We start from the raw sequence: 22,381 nt of genomic DNA, 5'->3' as shown, positions 1-22,381 counted from the left end.
GTTCTTAGCAGTAGGTGTGCTGGCTCAGAGGAGAAAGGGGGTTATTACAGCATTCTTTTTCCTTAAGATTCCAAAGACCTTCCAGCCCTATTTTACAGTCTTACAGAAGGGACAGTAGAAGCCAGAGAAGGCATGGCCGGCTTGGTTCACACAGTCTTTGAAGGGAGGAGTTGTCAGGAGATAACTGAAGGGGAGAGTGTCACTCACCACCCACGCCATGGGGGAGCCAAATGGGAGAACAGGAGGTGGAAAAGCTCTTGGGTTGTTGGAGAGGCACCAGCCCCTTCCATGGGGGAAGGGCTAGAGAGAGGCCAGCATCCAGGAATCCAGGGTCCCAAGTACCAGGAGGAGCCTCAAAACCACCCACATCCCTAGCCTCAGGAACCTCTGGCATCCCTAAACAGCAATTCTTTCCATGGCTTCTGTGAAAGGAGAGCGTCTCGCCAGTCTCAGCTACCACCTGAAAAAGCCACATTGCTGGACTGCTTGGCCTGTTGGAAAAGCCCTCCCCTTCTAGTAACACCCTCACTGGTGCCCACTGGGCCCTCAGCTCCCAGCCTAGTGCTCCCTGGGCCCATGATGGCCCTGCAGTGCTTACGAGGCAGTGACCATGTCCTCCGTGGCCTGCCTTCCTCTGGACCAGCACTCTTGCCTGTCAACACTTTCTCATCTGACAAGCTCCACTTCCCCTCGCTGTCTCCCAAATGGCCAGGAGCCAGGAGACGGTGTCCCAGGCCTGCCTCTCTCTCACACCAGGTATGTGGCCTTGGACACGTCTCACGATGTTTGCCCATCTGGAAGATAAGGAGGCTGAATTCAATAGGCTCAGAGGTATCAGGGGACCACAGAGCACTGAGCCCGGTGTTCCTAAAGTCAGCGATTCCAACATTCTATCATAACAAAAGTAAAACCAGACCTTTAGCATTTCTTATGGATTCAGTTTTAAGTGCTGTGTTAAGCTCATTTAATTCACCCCCAACAACCCCATGAGATAAGTACTATGATTATTGCCATTTACAAATAAGAAAACGGAGGCACAGAGAGGTTGAGTACCTTGCCCTAGGCTATACAGCTAGTAAAAGGGAACTGGGATTTGAACCCAGGCAGTCAGGCTCAGAACCCACAGCAGGACACTGTCTCTGATCTCCTTCTCCCTGCTCTCACATACCGGGTTGACACCATGTGCTCCCGCAGGTCCAGCATTCTGTGATTCTGTGAGAACTTCCCAGGCAGTTCTCATAGCCTGCTGGGTTCTAACTGATAAACTGCAGCCCTGACCTTCTGAGACTGGGCTCTGAGGAGGCTGCAGCAATTTAGAAGAGCTCTCCAGGTTTCTAGAAGAAAACCTGCCAGTTGGCCCTTTCCCTGTGCTGTCCACTGCCCCAACACAAGAAAAGACACTGCTTCTCCCCTCTGGGGGGTGTCAGTGACCCAGCCAAGGAACCCCAGCTGGCAGGGAAGCTGAGGTCAAGGTCAGGTGGGGGAGATCAGACTGGATGACTTTGGAAGGTCCCCAGGCCTGAGATCCTTGACTGTGCTAGAGGCAGTGGGGTGCAAAATGGCTCACCGGACTTTCCCCTCCTGGGGCAGCTCATGGGGGGGGTCCTCACACACCAGCCGAGACTCCCCATCCAGCAGGTAGGTGTAGACAGTCTCCTAGGACAGAAGGCACTCATGAGACCCTATATAGAGCCCTCCCAGCCGCCCTGTCCCAGCCCAGACATGGATCTGGGTGACAAGGTCACAGACCCTCTAGGAGTGGGATCAAGCATCTGTTTGTTTTTACTCCCCAGGTGATTCTAACATGTAGCCATGGTGGAAAAAGTCCCTTATGAACTTACACCTCGCCCTCTCCTCTTGGAGGGGGTTCTCTGGGCAGGCAGTGACCCGTGACCCTGCAGGCTTTCCTTGTCTATCACCCCAAATCCAAAGTGCTGGGGAAAGAGTCTGAAGGACTGAAGGTGCAGACAAATCTCACCCACCAGCCACCTCAGTTTGCTGGGACTCTAGCCTCAGCAAACAACTGAGTGGTCTACGCAGGGCTAAATGCCAAGAGGGGCTCAGAACACCCTGGAAGAGTCCCTCCTACCTCAGAGACACAAGTAATTCTACAAGAAACCACACACTGTGACTCAAGCCAGAAGGACTTCCCGGAGGAAGTGACCTTACATCTGTAACTACAGTAAAAATGAAACACATTCTGGGAGTCGGTGAGGCACAAAGAGTGGCTTCTGGGCCAAGTAGCAGGCAGGCAGTGTAAAGAGCACAGAGCATTTATGGAACTGACAGGGGAGGCAGGGGACACAGGAGGTTGTCTTAGGGTCAGCAGGGCCTATAAACATTTGGAGGAGACTGCTGTGAGCCCTGAGAGAGAGGAGCAGGTGCGCATTTTGGAGTGATCACTCCCCAGAGTGAGATCAAAGCTCTCTTCGAAGCTTGTCAAGTCTTCAGCTTGTCAGTCTGCCTTCCCCAAGGGCCCAGAGCCATTTTGGCCTCGGTTGCAGGCCAGGTCTTGGCAGAAGTGGTTGCCCTCACGGCAACCCCACTGCCCCACGGGTGAAAAATCGACATCCCCTCCAAACAGGACTGGTCACCCCGAGGGATCCATAACCAGCTCATTCAGCCTAGCCTCACTGAGCGCCCCACCGTGCACACTCTGGGTGTGGAGGGAGGGAGACCCAGAGGCCGGTGCTGTCCAGAAGACCCCGAGGGGTACCCACGCACCCAGGTAAGTATCCCGAGGGGCGCTGTTTTCTTGGTGCGGGCAGGCAGGTCTCTCCTCTCTGCTGCGCTACCAGGGAGGGCTTCTGGAGGAGATGACACTGGAGCCAGGCGCTGAAGGCCCACCCGTAGTAAGCGTGCCAGTAAGTGTGGAATCCCTCTCAGCTGAAGTAGCGGCCCTTCTGCCACTGTGGGTGTCCACAGTCCTGCCAGCCACTCTTGTTGTTTTTGGCTGCCCCCACCCTCCCAGCCCCAGTTCCAGTCCTGCTTCCAGAGAACCTGAGCCAGTTCATTGGTGGTATGGGCTGGGGATGATAGGGCCTGAGAAGAGTGACAGGGGCAAGTCACAGGCCAGAACTGGAGGCCCCTTGTCCTCCAGGGTAAGGGTCTAGGCTGGGAGTTTAGGGATGGAGAAATCAGTGGGAGGGAGGCCTCTCCTCATCTATATCCAGCCTCCTTCTTGTCCTCCAATCCTTGCAGCAGCCTGGGAGGGGCCTGAGGGATTTGGCCCAAAGAGGTTAGGAGACCACCCGGCACACGGGGTCACACAGTGAGTCTTCCCCGGGCAGAGAGAGAGGTGGGTACACAAGGTGTGGGGAGCCTGGGAGGACAGATCCTCATCACTTCCGGATGTCCCTCTATCTCCCACCCCCTCACTCTCAGCCCTCTGGGTTAAAATTAGCTGAGTTTATTGGAGAGAAGGAGGGAACCATTTCAGACACATCAGCACCATCTGCATTCGGGGCTGCCTGCCACAATGGGTGCTGATGAGGGAGCCAGGTGCCAGAGGCTCTCCTCACCAAGGAGGAGTATGGAGACCCCTCCCCCAGCGCCCCACCCCTCCCTGGGGGCTGAGCAGACACCTCCATCTCCCTCCCTCCTCTGAGGACTGAGTAGACCGCCCATCTGCCCTTCCCCCCACCCCCACTCCACTCCCTGGGGGCAGACCAGACCCATCCCCTCCAGTCCCTGCCCCCATTCTCTGGGAGCAGACCAGACCTTCCATCTCACCCCATTTCCTGGGGGCAGAGCAGACCCTCCCATCTTCCCCTACTTCCTGGCGACGGGCCAGATGTCCCCTCCCCATCCCTGCCCCCACTGTCTGGGGGCAGACCGGACCTCTCACCTACCCATCTCTCCCTGGGTGCAGATCCTCCCATCTCCCCCCACTTCCTGGGGACAGGTCAGATGCTCCCCCCCATCCCTGCTCCCACTCCCTGGGGACAGACTAGACCTCTTGCCTACCCACCCCTCCCTGGGTGCAGATCACACCTCCCATCTCCCCACCCCTCCTGGGTGTGTGTTGGGGGGAGGGGAGGGACTGAGACCCTCCATGCAATTAAAGCAGGGCTGCCCAAAGTCAGGGCTTCCCTAGCTCATACAGGTCTCTTGGATGAGTTGAGGTAGACATGTCCCGTTGTCCCAGGAACCTAACTGTCTGAACCACAGCTGTCTTCCAAGCCCCCAGCTTTGGAAATACAATTAATCCAGTACAGGGCATCTACACTGGCACAACCACCAGGCACCCTGCCTATGAAGATGTAGCCAGTCACCTCCTCTTACCCCTCCCAGGACAGTCTCAATGGCCACAGAGGGGCCCAGGGCAGCCTTGCAGATGCTGACCTGCTAACCTCTCCACCCCCTCCTTTCCAGATGTTTCTCCACCCCAGGCCAGATGTTGCCTCAGTCCTACCCTTCTCTGGGAGGATTTATTTTTGGGCTCAAACACACCACCCACTTCCTACCAATTTCACACTCAATAAAGCTCACTCATTAGCCCTCCTCCAGGGCTCTGAACTTCTAGAAGGTTTGAGAAGGCAGAGCAGAGGAGAGAGAATGGGGATGCTTAGGTGCCAATCCCCCTTTGTCCCTGTCATGCTGTGTGACCTTGGGTGAGGTGCCTTTCCTCTCTGGGCCTCTAGTGGTTCATCCATCAAGTAGATTCAGATATGATAGGCTTGCAGGGGTGGAGGTGGGGGTGGAGGATGTCACGTTTTGGCAGAGGCTGACTCTGCCTGGTGTCTAGAGTAGGGGAGAGGGGATTCCAAGCTGTGGGACCCAGTTGAGGTGTCTCTTCCTCCTGGAAGTCTTTAGTGCTCCTTTGGCAGGTTCAGACGGTGCTCCCCTTCCCCCCACTAGGCTGACAGCTGAGACAGTGCTGCTCCAGGTCTTCAGGGCAAGTTTACTTGTCCTACAGCCTAAGGTGTGAGCAGTAGCCACTGGAGCCAGGTTGGGGAATGACTGGGGGGCAGCTCAGGAGGGGCGCAGTTCCCTTACCAAGGCACTCTGAGCCCAGACAACCAAGGGGACCAGGGCCCAAGCAGCCACCCTCCACCTGCCCCTAATCTGCAATCATCCATGGTATTGGGGCAGGTCAGAGAGAAGCCTAAAGGTTTCTAGAGGTCACCTTGTCCAGCTTCCTATCTCCAGGCAGGACACTTGAACTTCATACGACTCACTCAATAAAGCTGAGCCTCATTCTAGCACCTCTGGAATGGGATCTGGGATCAAGGAAGTTCTTCTGCATGTCTACCCTCAACCCCTCCAGCTATATATTTTAAAGCCCACTTGACTCCACTATGTTCTAGCTATTATCCTAGGAGAATCCTTTCCATTATCTGAGACATGATCTTTCCAATGAAGTTCTAAGTCCCTTTCTGTCTCTGATATTCCAGAATTCCTATGTAAGTTCATTCTTTGGGACTTAGCTTCAGCCCTTCTCTTCCAGAATGCCCTCTCAGAACACTTACCCAAACCCTTCCCTTCCCTGCGAGAATCCTCTGGGCAGGGACCCTGCCTCTTCCTTCTCAACTCTGTGTGAGGTACACAGTAAGGAGCTGGGCAAAGATTTGGGAGGTGGGGAAAGTGTGGGGCAAGGCACCTACCACTTTGGGGAGCACAGCTGAAAGGGCCTCCTTGACAGCCCGCTGGAAGCCCGCGATGTGGATGACAGAGCCCAGGCTCAGCAAAGCATCCTGGAAGAGAGAAAAGGGCAGTGAGGGTTTTCTCCAGGCAGGCCAGGGCAGCCCCATCTGCCCAGACAGCTATGAGCACAAAGTCCCAGATTAAACCAGAGCCCAAGTCTCTCAGACACTTAAATCCCAGGATCTTAAAATCTCAGAATCCAACAAGTCTTATGGCCCTAGAGTATCCAGGTCCACTCATCTTGGGAAAAGGGGGCTCAGAGAAGGGCCAGGGGCTTAACATGCTCACAGTGAGTCAAGAGGTCAAGTTTAGATTAGCTCCCAGGCCTCTTGTCCTTTAGCCAAGGACAACTCTGGCATAGTAGGGAAAGCACAATCTTCCATATTAAAACAAAGCAAAACAAGCAAACAAATAAAACCTCAATTTGAATCCTGGGAGCTAGCAAGAGCCCATGGGGTGCATGAGCCCACAAGGTGAGAGAAATACAGTTGGGCCAGCCCCTGGCAAGATAGTGGGGGAAGGAGAAGTCAGCCTTGACTGCCTCACAGCTTTCCCATCCCAGGAACAGGCCTTGTCCTTGGAGAGCCGGAACAGAAGAAAGGTCCACGCTTCTCACTCTATTAACTTGGCCAAGCCACAGGGATCAAAAAGAAAGGTAATGGAACAGGGGATCCAGGGCCAAGGCAGGCTCATGACTCATACCGTCCACTCAGCCATGCCCTCCCCACAAGCCCTTGAAGTTCCTTTCTGTGGATGGCTGGGTCTGTGTTCAAAAAGCAAAATGGTTAACTGTAGGAGGAAGGCGACATGGCTTGGCCCCCATTCGTATAAAAATGTTACGGGGTTGAGGGTCTTAGTGAACCACAAACTCAGTCTGAGCCCATAGTGTATGTGTGGCTGGTAATAAATTAAAATGCTGGCACTGCAGGCCATATTAATAAAGATCTGTTATCCCAAATAGGGAAGATGACAGTTCTCCCACCTCTATTGGCTGATTAGATCATCCCCAGCGCATTGTGTCCCTCCCAAGTGAGGACAAGATGAGACTCATTCACAGGTGACCCATGTAAGGAGGGAACTAGAAACCAAGTTTTGCATGTGCCTGAGACTGGAGAGTCTGGGGGTGCCCAGCCTACAGCAGAGCAGACCCATGGGTCACAATCTTTGACTCCAAATCTGTCAGGCTTTCCTGAGCAGGGGACAGGACTCCGTGGCCCCAGGGACAGCCTGGAGACCCATAGGTTTAAAAGAGGCTGGCCTTGACCCAATGGGATGAAGGACTTTTTATCTACGCAGAGCCATGCTACATAGGCATCGGCCACCAGGAGACAAGGAGGAAGTAAGCTGCCTATCCCTAAGGGTGTGAAAGAATGGACGAAGTGCCCATCTTTCAGAGAGGCCACAGATGGGAGTCCTGTACCGGGGTCCAGGCTTCAGCTACAGGTTTCACCCTTGCATGTTCTTGGCTTCGGTTTTCTCCCTCATTCCCATGGCCACCCAGTCCTGTTTCCACGAATGGGCGGCAGGGGTGGACTCGCTCCCTGAATGCTCACTTGGCATTGCTGTCCCCAAACCCCAGCCTCCCTCTGATCCCTCCCACTGCTCAAGAATGAAGACACATCTTGGTCACAGAGATCCATTTCTGCTGTTGGACATCAGAAGCTGCTGATTCCAAACATTATAATCCCCAAATTGGGTTAATTGTCCTTTAACCCTTAGGCACTCCTCATCCCAGTTCACACACTCTCAGCACCACCTATACCAGGCCACACAGCCACAGATTTCCACATCTCTGCAGGAACACCCAACATGCCTTCAGATACCTCCAGGCACACACACAGGTGCAGCTACTTCCTTATGTGTTCACAGGGCCAGGACTTAGTAACAGCTGCACACACAATATACACGTAAGCTGGCGTGGCCTTTCGAGGTCAATTCTGCAGACTAAAGAAGGGAGAAAGGGCTCATGTCCCAAATAATCTCCAAATTAAGTCTGCCAACCCAGGCTCCTCAGGCTGAGGCTCCCAGGGCAGGACCCTAGAAGGTGGTGCTGATTTAGGTCTGTTCCTGCCTAGAGGTGGGGGGATTAGGAGGTGGAGGGTAGTCGAGCTGAGCCCTGTGGGGCCTTGACCTCCAGTGCAGTTTGATTAAGTATATGCCATAGAAGTTAGAGAAGTGGGGCCAGGCTCTGCTGTGGGGGCAGAAACTCTTCAAAGCCATAATCTTGGGACAGCTAAGTCTTCCCATTTGACAGATGAGGAAACCAAGACTCAAAGAGAAGGAATATCCCATTGGTGGTCAGCCAGCCCATCAGGCAGCACCAGGTCCACAGCACAAGTCTCTGCCTGTCCAGCTCCTGCTCTGCACCCACCCCCCAGCTCCCTTCCCAGGGGGCTTAGAGAGAATAGTCTGTCCTTTATTCCAATTGGTGGGCACCTCCACCTGCCCTTTACTGGGATTGGGGAATGCCCTGACCTGTCCTTTACTGGAATTGGTGGGTGCCTGTCTGGCCTTTGTTCAGATTGGTCAGCTTTCTATGACTTTTCAGACTAAGGGCAGGATAATGGTGGTGACGGGGGCACAGGAAAGGAAAGTTGGGGCAGCAGCAGAAAGGGGCTTCACATCCTTGGCCATCATCCTTGGCCAGAGTGGGCAGGAAGCAGACATGGCTGATGAAGCCTGAGGCTCTCTGCCTGGCATCCTTCTGTCCATCTGCCTCCTGGCCCAGCCCTGCCCAGCCTGCCCCAGGAGGGGGGGTGCTGGGAAGACCACTTTCATACCTGACTCTCAAAGGGGCCTTCAAGCTTGCTCAAATGCCACCTCCTCCCTGTATCCTTCCCAGATCTCCAAGCAACTTCACCTCCACTGCATCAACTCAGGGAAGGAAATAGCTCAAATTCCAAAGCCCATGATGCAAAGGACTCAGAGAGCAAAGTGCCTGCCTCTGTGAAGGGAGGACAGAATCAGTGGAGCAGCTGAGAATGCACACGCCTCTGTCCAACACGCATGCACACAGCCTCACACAAACAAGCACGCACATAGATAAAAACACAGCCATATATATAATGCACACACACGCACACACACGCACACACACACAGAGCCCAGGCTCAGAGTGGAGTGAAGGAGGTCACATTTCCTGCCCTCTCAGTTTTTTTTTTTTGAACAAACACCAATATAAATATCAGCATAACAACCAGGCAATTTCCCAGACCCCAGGGGAGAATTTGTGGTGTGTAGAAAACAGCAGCAATTTCCAGTCCTGTCCCAGATTGACTACAGAAACTCTGTGGCCTTAGCAGGCCCCTTTCTTCCGAGTCTCAGCTTTCTCATTAGTAAAAATGGGTCCTTCCAGCTCTGCACATATAGTTCTATGGTTTTGTAGTTTAACACGTTGTGGATGGATGGATGGATGGATGGAGCCTCCCTGCTTTCGCTGGCTTCCTACCTGCAACTCTGTGGTTGGAGATAGGGCCAGTCAGCACTGTAGACAAGTGCTGCTCTGGGAGCACTAGTCTTTCAACCCAGGTACCAAGAAAGGGGAGTCTGTTATGAGTCAGGGCTCCTGCGGAGCCAGTAGTGTGGCTAGATCGGCATCTCTATACTTGTTTGAGCAGGGGAAGGGTCTAGACTAAATTACTTCTGATTCCTTCTTAGTGCCTAGGATTGTAAAAGCCAGAGACCTTGGCCTTAGCCCTTCTGGTGCTACCTGTGCAGAGACTGATACCCATCCTGAGGGTCAGCATCACTGTCACAAGCTGCCCTCCTCTCTCATCTTCATGAGTCTCTATGTCTTTTCCCACCACTTTAGACCCTTCTATGGCTCTCCCCACTGCCTGGAACCTAGAGCCTACCTCTCCCTCTGTGGAAGGAAGCCTCACAGTGCCCCTCTTGGTGGCCTACAAGGTAATAGCATCAAACTCAATGGCCAAGTCCCTCCTAAGACTCAAGTTGTATTACTGGGACTGGCCATAAGGACTGATTCATCCAACTCTGCTTGTGCTAGGTCTCCTGTGTGGCCTGGGTGGGGGCGGGGTGTCTCTCTGTGGGCCTCGGTATCCCCTTCTCTGAAGCATGGGTGTTCTTCAAGATCCCCAGGGCCTTGGAGCCCCTCTTTGCCTCTATCCTTCTTTCTTTCCCTCTGGGCTGTGTGTCTCTCTCAGGCCCTGTCTCTCCCAATCTCTCTAAGTGGATCTCTCTTCTCTCCATGCCTCCCTTAGTTGATGCCCATTTCTGTCACAGGCTGCTCTCCTGTCATAGCCCCATGAGGGTCAACATCTTTTCCCACCCCAAGTCTTCTCACCTCTCAGATGGCTTCTCTTCCCATCTCTCCCCTGCACACTCCAGCTCCCACCCACTCCTCCTGCAAAACCTCCAAGCAGTCCCCCTTGAGAACTTCAGGAGAGAGCACCTGACCCATGATGGGTACCCACAGAATGGGAGGGACCCAGGGAGACAGCCCAAGATGGGGGAAATCAGGGGTGCCAGGGAAGATGCCATCTACATTCTCCTGCTTCCTGACCCCTGTTTTGGTGATCTATATACACAGTCTCTTATTTTCCTGGACAATGGGGCCTTCTAGGGCAAAGAAGAATTTGTCCATCTCTGTGCCCAGCACTGACAAGCCGAGCTGCCATATGAGGGTGACCGACAGAACTCCCCAGAGGAAGCCTCCCAGGGGTTCAGAGCATGGAAGCCCCCTTTGGCTGGGCCTCAGACCCCAGCCTGGGCTCCAGCACCCCAACCTGACTCTGCGGCTCCCCAGAGTGTGCCCAGCCCTCACGGCGTGCCCAGCCCTGCAGAGTTAAGAGATGTCAAGGAAGAACAAGAGGCAGGCCCTCCTCCCTTCTTCCGCTTCTACCCATGCCTGCCGCCTGCCCAAGGAACCGCCTCTAACAGACACTCATGCCTCAAATACTCACAGAAGAGCTGCACCTTGGATGCTAGGTCTTGTACCCCCAGACCTCCCTTAACAAGCCTGAGCTGGGTCAGGAGCAAGGGAATAGGGAAAAGAGGCTTGGTGATCATTGGGAGACCTGATCAGAAGGAAGAGGCAGGACAGAGACCCAGGCCACAGTTGGAATAACACAAATGTCAGAGCCTGGCTTGACTGGGGCGTCGGACTTGGGGAAAGGGATGGCATCTTTTTCAAACACCTGCTGCGAGCTGGCCACCAGTGGCTCTCAAACATCTGTGCCCACCAGCATCCCCTGGAGGGCTGGCTATTGTACAGATCGCTGGCCTCGCCCCCAGAGTTTCTGATACAGTATGTCTGGGATGATGCCAAGTATTTCCATTTCCAACACATTTATAGCTGCGGCTGCGGCTGCTGTTGGCCCAGGGACCGCACTTTGAGACTCAGGGACATACATTATCACTAATCCTCCTGCGAGCCCTGGGAGGGGTTTGTTTTGTTTTACTGCTGAATAGTCAACATACACTATTACATTAGTTTCAGGTGCACAACATTGTGATCTGCCAATTACATACATTACAAAACGCTCATCGCGATTAAGTGTAGTCACCATCTGTCACCATACTATGTTAGTACATATTATGGAAGGTGCCTGTTTTGATCATCCTTGCTCAGGTGAGACCCGCCCAGCCTCTGAGGACAGCCTCCCAGTGGCTCCTGCCCCTCTGTCGGGGGGGAATGGAACCCCCTCATGGAACGTCCCAAAGAAGGGGAGAAGCGGGTTTGCTGGAAGCAGAGGGTGAGGTGGGACTGAGGGGTGGCTTGAGACAAAGGCCACCTGGAGCTCAGGAGCCCAGCCTAGAGTAAAGGCCTGTCCTCTGCCCCTCTCTTCTCACCTTTCTCCGTTGTTTACCCCTTTCCCCTCCCCCTCCCCTGCTCCTCCCCCCCTCCCCCCCACTCTTTGCAGACTCCGGCTGCAGTTGTTACTCCAACAGGGCCGCGTCTCCAGCCTCCGAGCCACACTGGAGACACGTGCACTGTAGAATACACCTGAGCCCAGTCCTGGCGCCCGCACCCCGTGGGCGCTCCACCTCTCGGATGAGCTCGGCCCCCTCCTGCTGGCCCTTCCCCTTCAGTATGCCCAGCCAGCTCCTTCTAGGCCCCTCACCGTTTCTAAGCCAGTCTCAGCTTCTACTCCAGAGCCTGCCTCCTCCAACATGCCCTCCAATTGTCCCAGGCCCCCCTAGATCCCTCAGGGGCTAGGTTTGAGGATGGATGAAGGACAGGAGGGCGGAAGGAGTTGGGGAGAGAAGGTAGGCTTGTGTGAACAATCAGCTCTCTGCAGTCTGACTCCCTGGAACCTCTCAGTCTCTAGCACAGGGTCTAGGGTCAGGGAAGGAGGGTTGAAGGGAATAACCAGAGCAGGCAGAGGGAGGGAGGCAAAGCTGAATGTGCGGCGGGGAAGATGGCCCTGGGAGGCAGACATCAGACCAAGGGGGGCCAGGACAGGCTCCTGGATTCCCTACCTTTAACTGCCTCATCCACGTGGCAGGGTCAAGAGTGATCTCAATCTTCGTGGCCCACATTCTCCTTGAGGCCACAGCCTTCCTCCCCAGCATATCACCAGTGTCCCCCTCATCACAGCTGTCCCAGTCATTCTGATTTTTTTTTAATGTTTATTTATTTTGAGAGAGAGAAAAAGCACAAGTGTGTGAGCTGCGTAGGGTCAGAGAGAGAGGGAGAGAGAGTCCCAAGCAGGCCCTGCACTATCAGCGCAGAGCTGGTCACGGGGCTCAAATTCGCCAACCGTGAGGTCATGACCTGAGCTGAAATCAAGAGTCAGAGGCCTAACCTACTGAGCCACCCAGGCACCCTTCTGTCTCGGTCATTATGATTACCTGGTGCCTCTTCATCCTCCTCCACTCCTGGCATAGCGAGGTAATCAAAAGGAAGCAGATGTAAACTCACTGGGAGTCAGTTATGCCATAAGAGAGAAGCCTGGGAAGGAGGAAGGGGTGAGCTCCCTGTGCCCAAGGATGTACTAACAAGGATGGGGGCCATGGGGAAAGGGCTTGGTGAGCTTGGTCGGTCTCCAGCTCTGGGTTCCTTGGCCCTAGATGTCTTCAAACCCTCCTCAGCCTCATCTCTCACACAGTCTTCTTGATGGGTTGGGAGCTGGACAAAGAAAATCCAGGAGCCTCTGAAAGGCAGACACAGTGTCTAGAGCAGAAGAGGAGGATGGAGAGGAGTGACCCACTGGGCCAGTGTCAGAGAAGTTTCTGTCTCTGAGGAAATAATGACCAAAGGATCAACTGGATACATGAATGGATGGACAAATGAATAAATGAACAAATGAATGAATGAGTGACCCACATCCCTACTCTGGGCCTCTGTCCAGGAACTTTTCATTGTTGCTGCCTTTCTCAGGCAAATCTGACCCTCCCACCGGCCCTCGTGCAGTCCTGCGCTCTCCCCATCCGGGCATGGCATGTGCTGATGCATTGCCACTATTTCCCATCTGGCTCCCCCAGCAGACTGGGAGCTTTTAGAGGCCAGAGGTTGTGTCCTGTTCCTCCCCAAGTCCCCAGCTTCATCCAGCTCATCACAGGTGTCAGGAGATATTTGCTGAGGTACAAAATTATCAGTTGGACTCCTGAGTGCCCAGACCTGTTGGGCTGTGAGGGGGTACATGCCATCACTGAGTAGATGGTGGACCCCATGCCCTCTGAATGCTCCCAGGCCGGGAAGATAGCTGAGAGCTCTCAAAGTTTCCCAAGTCTGGCACGGTAACTGTCTTAGAGAAGGAGCCTGAGGAATGAGAGTACCTTGTGTTGACAGCTATTAGAAACTTTTCTAAGGCAACTCCATGGACCAGAAGGTCCTCTATGCTTCAGGATCATCTCCCAGTGCAGATGAGGCTGGGGACAGCATGTCAGGATGGAGGAGCTCTTCCCCCCAAAGGAGCACTATCACTGTCCCCTTCTTTCATGACTGAGGTCACTTCCTCCAGGCAGCCTTCCTGGGTGGGTCACTTGTCCTCCTCCCAGGCCTCCTGAGAATTCTTGCAGGACCAGTGCCTAGAGGGCCCTAGGCCTCAAGGAGCCTAATCCCCAGCTTGATGGGGGTAGCCTAGGGCCAGGGGAAGAAAGAAAGCACCTGCCAGGGCCTCACAAGGAGTCAGGAGGTCCATGGCCAAGCTCAGGGCACTTCAAGATACACTAGGCTCCCTCCCTTCTGGCACTGTTTGCCTTTGGGGCCCCTCCAATTCCTGGCTTTGGCCAGGGGATGGGCTGAGCCCCTCTCAGATGTGAGGTGCGGCTGGGTGTCTTTATCTAGGCCAGAGGCAGGGTTTCTCGTCTCCCCTTCTGTGGCAGACAGAGTTCCCGGAGTGGGAGGTAGATCCCGGGCGGCACTAGCCTGGCATATAGGGTCAGTGTGGGCCTGCAGAGGGCAGGGTGCTGGTGGGAGGTAGAGGGAGGGTGAGCCTGGCAGAGCGTCTCCTCTGGGACAAGTCAGAGAGCAGGACACAGAGCCCCTGCCACCACCATCACCATTGAGGCCTGCCTTGGGGCTTTCCCTGACTGTGTCCAAAGCTCCTTCCCTGCCTCTCGGCCTCCCCAGGCTCTCTGTGTCTGTCCCTCGTACTTTCTGTCTATTCTCTGGTATGCACTTCTCCCACAGCCTTACTGCTGGTCCCATGACTGTATTTGGCTCAATCTTCGGGGCCTGGCCCATCCCAGCTGTTCCCCAGATCCCAAGGGGGTGGGGCGCGGGGGGGGTGTGGTATGAGAAAGACACTGGGACAGAGACAAGTTCAGAGGCAGAGGGACAGACACAAGAGCGAAGAGGGGACCCTGGGGACAGGGCTGGAGGGCAGGGCTAACAGGGTTATAAAGCCTCCCCAGCCACTGACGGGGAGACCCTGAAGACAAAGTCAGAATTGGAGGGAAGACTGGTGTCAGCCCTTTCCCTCTGCACAGGCTCCTGCCCACCCCCTTCCTTCTGCCCCTGCAGGAATGTGTGAGCACTTTCATTGTTCCTAAAAATAGCTCTTCTTTATTGGGGGTTGGAGTGAGGAATCTTCTGGGCTGGGTTCATCTCAGGCATGCCCCTGCCTCTGGGCTCCCATCTACTGTGTGGGGCCTCTCTGAGTTGCCCTGGCCCTTACCCATGGTGCTTCATTAAAAGGGAAACCTGACTGTATCCTTCCCTTGCATTAAGACTGCCATGGCTTCTGGGCCCAGGATAGGCTCTGAGCTCCCAGGCCTGTTGGGAGCTATTTGTCGAGTGCTCAGTATCTCATAGTGGGGCCACTGCCTGCTCCTACTGGTTCCCAGGCTCTAACTTCTACCCAACTCTCCAACCTCACTCCCCCCACCCCTAAGTCCCTCCACCTCCAGGCCTCTCTTCCCCCTCCTGTCCTTTGAGGCCTCGCTCAGGTCTGCTGTGCTCACAACTCATCCCCACCACCAACCCTGCCCCCCTCAGCAGCTCAACAAGGGCTGGGCCGCAGGGGCCCCCAGCGGATGCAGGCTCTGAGGTGCAGCCCTTCTCCAGGGAAGGGGAGACTGGTGGGGAGACAGTGCAAGCTCTGACACCCCTGAGCCCTCCCTGAACCCTGGGCCCTACTGGCCCTTCCTTCTCCTGTCCCCGGCTTTAGTTTTCTCTTCTGCACCCTAGGCCTGGAATGTCTCTCTCAATATCAGTCTCCAAGGGGAAGCCCATCCAGTCTCACCTCCTCCCTGCCTCCATTTCTCAGATGGGGAAATTGAGCCTCCGACAGGGGAGATGATGGGCCTGCAAGCTCATGGAAAGCTGGCCACAGGCCACGGGCCTCAGTCACTCTGCCTCGTCTCCCAAGGCCCCAGTCAGTGGGGCTCTCGAGGCAGAAGCAGGCACTTCACACAACCCACCCACCCCGCCCCCGCCCAGGGAAGGCAGGCAGGCTGGCATCCAAAGCTATTTGCCTTTGGAGGGCCCAGGAAGCTAGAAAACAAACATCCGGAGTCTCTGGAACTTCGACTCTCTCTCCTCACATCCCAAGGATCCGGGAGCCACCAAGAGGGTATGCCAGTACGTGCGCAAACACACGCACGCACACTCACACACAGCCCCGGACTGGGTAAACACGTGAGCCCAGAAGATCTCTTGGGATTGTGTGCTTGTGAGTCTGTGCAGGTCCTTTAGCGACCCAAAACCCTGAAAAGATGATGAGTCCCTACCCCTGACCTTATATTAATTTTATCTTGGGAAAAAAAAAGATTAAAATCGCTTTTGTGTGACTTTTCTGATGGCAAATTCTGTATACGCTCATCAAAACTAATCTTTTTTTGTGGTGCCTGGGTGGCTCAGTCAGGTGGCACCTGACTCTTGGTTTCCGCTCAGGTCATGATCTCATGGTTGGGAGTTCGAGCCCCACATTGGGCTTTGCGCTCAGAGCTGAGCCTGCTTGGGATTCTCTCCCTCTCTCTGCCCCTCCCCACCCCCCAAAATAAATAAATAAACTTAAAAAAAACCTATTTTTTTCTTTCACTTTGTGGGCAGTTTCCACTTTGCCAGTGACCTAAGCAGGTGTGTGGCCTGCCTCTTAGTCGTCCATCATGCATGTCCCTGTGGCCCAGTAGGTGACCACAGCAGACTATGCCCCGTGGGTCACTAGGAGAATGTCTGTGTGAAAGCACATGGATCTGTGATTCTGTGAGGGAGTGTGTGTGAACATGACAGTGTGAGCACCCCTGTGTCCACGTCTGTGCCTGAGCCATCTGCGTGCGCAGGTGACCGTTGCGGGCTGTGTCCATGCGTGTGTGATGTGAGCCTGCGTGTGCCCAGGGAGTGTGTGGCTGCTTTTGTCTCTGGATGAGTGTATGACTGAGAGGGTTGGTGGCTGCACAAGTGGGGGCTCTGATTCTCTGCTTCCGTGCACCCCCATCACTGCTTCCGCCACTCATGCCAGGCCAGGGCTCACATCCCTACCCTGACGCATGTCACCTGTGTGGCACTGGACAAGTCTTTTCCCCTTCCTGGGCTCAGTTTCCCCATTTATAGGATGGTACCTTCTCCCAGAGCTGCTGAGAGGACGGAAATGATACCATAAAAGCCTGCTTCTGCTGGCTCCCAGCATAGGCCACTTCTGTGCAAGTCAGACAGGGGTGACCCCAACTCTCTAGGCAGTTGCAGCCCTGAGGGGCGTGGAATGGTGGAGGAGGGCGGGCTGGGTTTCAGCATCACCCCACCTCTGTGCAAGGTACAAGGCATGAGGTGAGAGGCAGTGGCCCTGCAGGTGACTGAAAAATAGCGGCTCCCTTTCCTCAGCCCCTGCTCCAGGTGTGCAGCCTGGGACTAAAGGGTCTCTGACTCTGCGTGAGTGGGGTGGCCATGTTCCAGATGAGGCTCTGAGGACACCCACCCCCCCCTTCCCCTGGGGCTCTGTCCCCTTGACCAGCCCTCCAGCTCTGCCTCTCCAAAGCCCCAAAGGGAAGCCATGAGGGGACTGACTGGACCCGACCTGCAGAGACCAGCTAGGCTGGCCGGATGCTCAGAGACACCCCCACCCTCAGCCCATCTCCCATTATTGGAGAGGGTGACTGAGACACGGAGACGGTCAGGGACCCTCCCAGGGACACAAGTGAACCCAGTCAGGCCAAGCTCCTGTCTCAAGATCTCTGTAGAACAGACGCAGTTAGGGAGACCCAAGCTTTGGACTCTGTTGGCTACTGAATGGGGTCCAAGGGAGCAGGTGGGGGTGCTGAGAGACAGGCACAACTACACCTGGGCCCTTAGCTGCTGGCGTGGACCTCCTGCCCATCCCCACCCAGGTCCAGATCCCCTACTGGTGTGATTAAGCAAATTATAGGGTTTTTTCTTGAGAAAATTGCATCGGCCTAATTGAATGAGGCTGCAGGAGCCTGGGCTGGAGGCTGACAGTGGGTGAGGGTGGTGGGGGGGGGGGCAAGATGCAGGGGCAAGCTGGCAACGTTAAGCAGGGGACAGAAGGAGCAAGGAAGGTGGGGGGGAAGGAGGGCCGTGGGCACAGGAGGACAGGATACCACTCATTCAGCACACCCATTCTGCACACCCACAAGTGTGGGTGCCTGGGCACAGGACATGAGGAGTGGTGCTCCCCTAGAGACCACCGAGCGACTGCTTAGTGCCAGGTACTGCATTCATTTAAAAGTGCTGTTTCAATTTTTTAAATGTTTTTATTTATTTTTGAGACAGAGAGAGACAGAGCATGAGCAGGGGAGGGACAGAAAGAGAGGGAGACACAGAATCTGAAACAGGCTCCAGGCTCCAGGCTCCGAGCTGTCAGCACAGAGCTCCACACAGGGCTCGAACTCACAGACTGTGAGATCATGACCTGAGCTGAAGTCGGACGCTCAACCGACTGAGCCACCCAGGCGCCCCCCCCCCCCCAACAGCTGTATTTTATATGTGAGGGGATTGAGGCTCAAGACATAAAATGACTTTTGCTAAAAGTCAGAGCCAGACAGGACTGTCTGACACCACAGCCCTTGCTCTTAACTGGTACCTGCTCTTCCTGCTGAACTGCTACCATCCTGCCTCTGGGAAGCCTTCCTAGGGAGTTCAGAGAACGGAGGGGGCCTCATACCAACTCACCCTTGGCCCAGACAGCATTTCGGTCCATACAGGGCATTTCTCCTCATCTACACTATGATGTCTGTCCTGTCTCCGATGGTCAGCAGCTGAGGCTGGGCTGATCCCACATGGATTCCACACACCCCCATTGCCCACAGCACACTCATGACCCCTTTCACTCCCATGCAGTGTCCTGTTCTGTGTCACACTCATCACCCCAGGATGACACACAGAGACAGGATCACTGTCACTTGCACATGGCGTGTCTCACATACTCAGTGATTCAGTCATCCCATGGTTTCTACATTGTCACACATCACTGAGGGTCACAGGGCCACTCACAGTGAAACTATCACTGTACCCTCACTCAGGGTAGCCCATCCTCAGTGTCAGATACCATGTTCCCAATGCTCCACAGTGTCACCCTCATATAGTGTCAAACACACACTTCCAAGCTGGCTCTACATTGCACTGTCACATTTCAGCATCAACTAGGACCTTCTGACATTAAAAAAAAAAATCCACCTTTGGTGAAATGACATCATGTCTGGGATTTGCTTTAAAATACTTCAGCAAAGCAACCTATTGGATGAGAGAAAATATTTGCAAATCGTGTATCTGATTAGGGGGTAATATCCAGAATATATAAAGAAGTCCCACAACTCAACCACAAAATAAACAACCTGATTTAAAAATGGGCAAAGAAGGGGCGCCTGGGTGGCTCAGTCGGTTAAGCCTCCGACTTCGGCTCAGGTCACGATCTCGCGGTCCGTGAGTTCGAGCCCCGCATCGGGCTCTGTGCTGATGGCTCAGAGCCTGGAGCCTGTTTCGGATTCTGTGTCTCCCTCTCTCTCTGCCCCTCCCCTGTTCATGCTCTGTCTCTCTCTGTCTCAAAAATAAATAAACGTTAAAAAAAAAAAAAAAATGGGCAAAGAAGGGGCGCCTGGGTGGCGCAGTCGGTTAAGCGTCCGACTTCAGCCAGGTCACGATCTCGCGGTCCGTGAGTTCGAGCCCCGCGTCAGGCTCTGGGCTGATGGCTCGGAGCCTGGAGCCTGTTTCGGATTCTGTGTCTCCCTCTCTCTCTGCCCCTCCCCCGTTCATGCTCTGTCTCTCTCTGTCCCAAAAATAAATAAACGTTGAAAAAAAAAAATGGGCAAAGAACTTGAATAGACATTTTCTAAAGAAGACATACAAATGGTGAACAAGCACATGGAAAGATGTTTAACATCACGAATCATTAGGGAAACGCAAATCAAAACCACAGTAAGATGCGACCTTTCCCCAGTCTTCCACCTGTTAGGATGGGAAAGAGAAAAGGAAGGGAGGGAGGGAGGGAGGGAGGGAGAGGAGCACCTGGGTGGCTCAGTTGGTTAAGTGTCTGACTCTTGATTGGTTTCAGCTCAGGTCATGATCTTGTGGTTCTTGAGTTTGAGCCCCACACGATGGACTCTGCTCTGCACTGACAGTGCAGAACCTGCTTGGGATTCTCTATCTCCCTTCTCTTCCCCTCCACCACTCACACTCTATCTCTCTCTCAAAATAAATAAACATTTTTTAAAAAGGAAGAAAGAAAGAGGGGAAAGGAAAGGAAAGGAAAGGAAAGGAAAGGAAAGGAAAGGAAGGAAAGAAGTGTTGGGGAGGATGTGGAGAAATTAGAATACTGGTGCACTGTTGATGGGAACATAAAATGGCATAGCTGTTGTGGAAAACAGTATGGTGGTTCCTCAAAAATTAAAAATAAAGATTTCCATATGATCCAACAATTCACTTCTGGGTATATATCTAAAAGAACTGAAAGCAGGATCTTGAAGAGATACTTGTACGCCCATGCTCACAGCAGCATTATTCACAATAGCCAAAAGTTGGAAGCAACGCAAGTGTCCATCAATAGATGAATGGATAAACAAAATGTGGCATATAAAAACAATAGAATATTATTTAGCCTCAAAAAGGAAGGAAATGTTCATACAGCATGGATGAATCTTGAGGATATTATGTTGAGTGAAATACACCAGCCACAAAAAGATAAACACTGTATGATTCCACATATCGGAGGTACCTAGAGTAGCCAAACTCACAGACAGAAAGCAGAAAGATGGATTTCAAGAGCTGGGGGGATAGGGAGTTGTTTAAAGGGTAAAGGTTTCAGTTTTTCAAAGTGCAAAAGATCTGGAGAATGGTTGCACATCAACGTGAACATACTTAACACTACTGAAGGATACACTTAAAAATGGTTAAGATGGTAAATTTTATGGGGCTCCTGCATGGCTCAGTTGGTTAAGTGGCCGACTTCGGTTCAGGTCATGATCTCACGGTTCATGAGTTCGAGCTCCGTGCTGGACTCTGTGCTGACCGCTCAGAACCTGGAGCCTGCTTTGGATTCTGTGTTTCCCTCTCTCTCTGCCCCTTCCCTGCTCATGCTGTCGCTCTCTCTCTCTCAAACAAAACAAAACTCCAAAAACTTTATTAAAAATATAGTAAACTTTGTTATGTATATTTCAGAATAATTAAAAGCAAAAAAAATACTTCAGGAAAAAAAAAAGAAAAATAAAAGGGGGGGTGGGGTGGGGAGGGATAGATGTATTAAATGTGCCCAAATCTTGGTAACTGTTAGATTTGGGTGAAGGGTATATGGCAAGTTTATTGTATTATTCTCCCCACTATTGTGTGTATTTCAAATATTCCATAATTTAAAAAGTTTACTTTCCCTTGACCTCACACCTTTGCCAGTGGCCACGCCCCTTCATATTCCTTAGAGCCAAAGGTCTCCAAAGTGTTGACTATGCTCTGTCTTCACCCCAGACTCAGCACCCACCCAGGCCTGCTGGCTTCGGGCCCCACCCGGTCACTGACTTGGTTCCTGTCAGGCTGACTAATGCCTGGACCCAGTCCTGCACTGTCTCCCCTGGCTACCTCACTCCACACTCTCAGTATCCTCCACCTCCCTGGCCACTCCTCCTCTGTCTCCTTGGCGCTCCTCCTCACCTCCCAGGCCTCTAGCTGATGGAGTCTGCAGGTCTGGGGCCAGGGCCCAGTCCTCACCTCACTCTCCTTGAGCTCTCTCCCTAGGTCATCCTAGCCACACCTACTGCCCCCCAAATATATATCCCCAGCCTGGCCTCTGCTGCCCACTGGACACATTCATCTGGATGTTTGACTTCCGTCCAAAACAGATCTCTTAATTTCTTCCTCCTTGTCCTCTCTCATGCCCCTAACCTTGACCTCCCACTATTCTTCACTCATCTCAGTAGCGACTCTACTATCCATTACTTGGTTCCTCAAACCAGAAACCGGAAGCCACCGTCCACTTCTCCCTCCAGCTCATCCTCTTATTCATCAGCAAGTTCTGTCATCGCAACCTCCCACGTACCTCCAAAGTTCATCCATTTCTCTGCAATTCATCCGCATCCCCATAGCCCGGGCACCACTATCTCCTGCCTGGGTGGCTGCTGCAGCCTCCAGTTTGTCTGCTCACCTCCTCTCTGCCCCTCCAACTCACACTCCAACTGCCCCTCCTGCCAAACACTACAGCTAGAGCAATCTCAAAATCATGCGTTAGACTGTGTCACTTCCCTGTCTGAACCCACCGGAGTCCTCCTGGGACTGTGTCATACACAGTGTCTTGTGGTCACGTTTCACATTATCACACATTCAGCCAACAGTGGACTTAGAGTCACTTAGTAACACTTGATGTCACTCCATGTCACACCCTTGGTTACACACTCAGCCTCACTATAGCATACGCTTGGGGGACACACTTGGTTTCACAATTCAGTGTCAGACACTTGAGCCACAAGGACCACACCTGTTATTGCACAATGTCATTCATCTGTGTTTACATATTTGACCCTTATGGTGTCAGAGCCTCAGCGTCACAGACCTAGTATCACTTAGCATCATACAATCAATATTACACAGTATCAAAGTGTGCTCGGTGCCACATCCATGGTCTCACAGTCTTTGATCAGTGGTGTCACACATTTGGTATCCTTTGGTGTCACACACTCAGTATCACACTCAGTGACTCACTCACTGTCCACACGGTATCCCAAGATTCAGGTCACATGCTCGATAACACATAACATCACAAGATCAGTGTCACATACTCAGTAGAATACCCACTGCCCCACGATCAGCATCTCAGTGTCACCCTGGGTCCCATAAGCTTCCGCCCACCCCACCCCACTGGGCACAGTCGCCTGAGCTGCTGCCCCATGTCAAGGC

General features: G+C 53.4%; 1 protein-coding gene across 2 annotated transcripts in view; it reads right to left on the bottom strand.

Moving 5' to 3' along the window:
- The window catches only part of PDE2A (phosphodiesterase 2A), a 106,094-nt gene that overhangs the window by 27,302 nt on the left and 56,411 nt on the right, over positions 1-22,381 (bottom strand). For both annotated transcript variants that reach the window (XM_047070556.1, XM_047070554.1), the window contains 2 exons: positions 5,607-5,696; positions 1,568-1,656 (listed from right to left, as the gene is read on the bottom strand). In XM_047070556.1, coding sequence (XP_046926512.1) covers positions 1,568-1,656; positions 5,607-5,696 — 179 coding nt within the window. The remainder of the gene's footprint in view (positions 1-1,567; positions 1,657-5,606; positions 5,697-22,381) is intronic.

Source organism: Lynx rufus, unplaced genomic scaffold, assembly GCF_022079265.1.
Source record: "Lynx rufus isolate CCGP_SWC_20201006 ecotype Redwood Valley unplaced genomic scaffold, mLynRuf1.p SCAF_9, whole genome shotgun sequence".
Taxonomy (NCBI): domain Eukaryota; kingdom Metazoa; phylum Chordata; class Mammalia; order Carnivora; family Felidae; genus Lynx; species Lynx rufus.
Note: the sequence above shows the minus strand (reverse complement) of the source record. Positions and strands in the feature narration are given on the sequence as shown.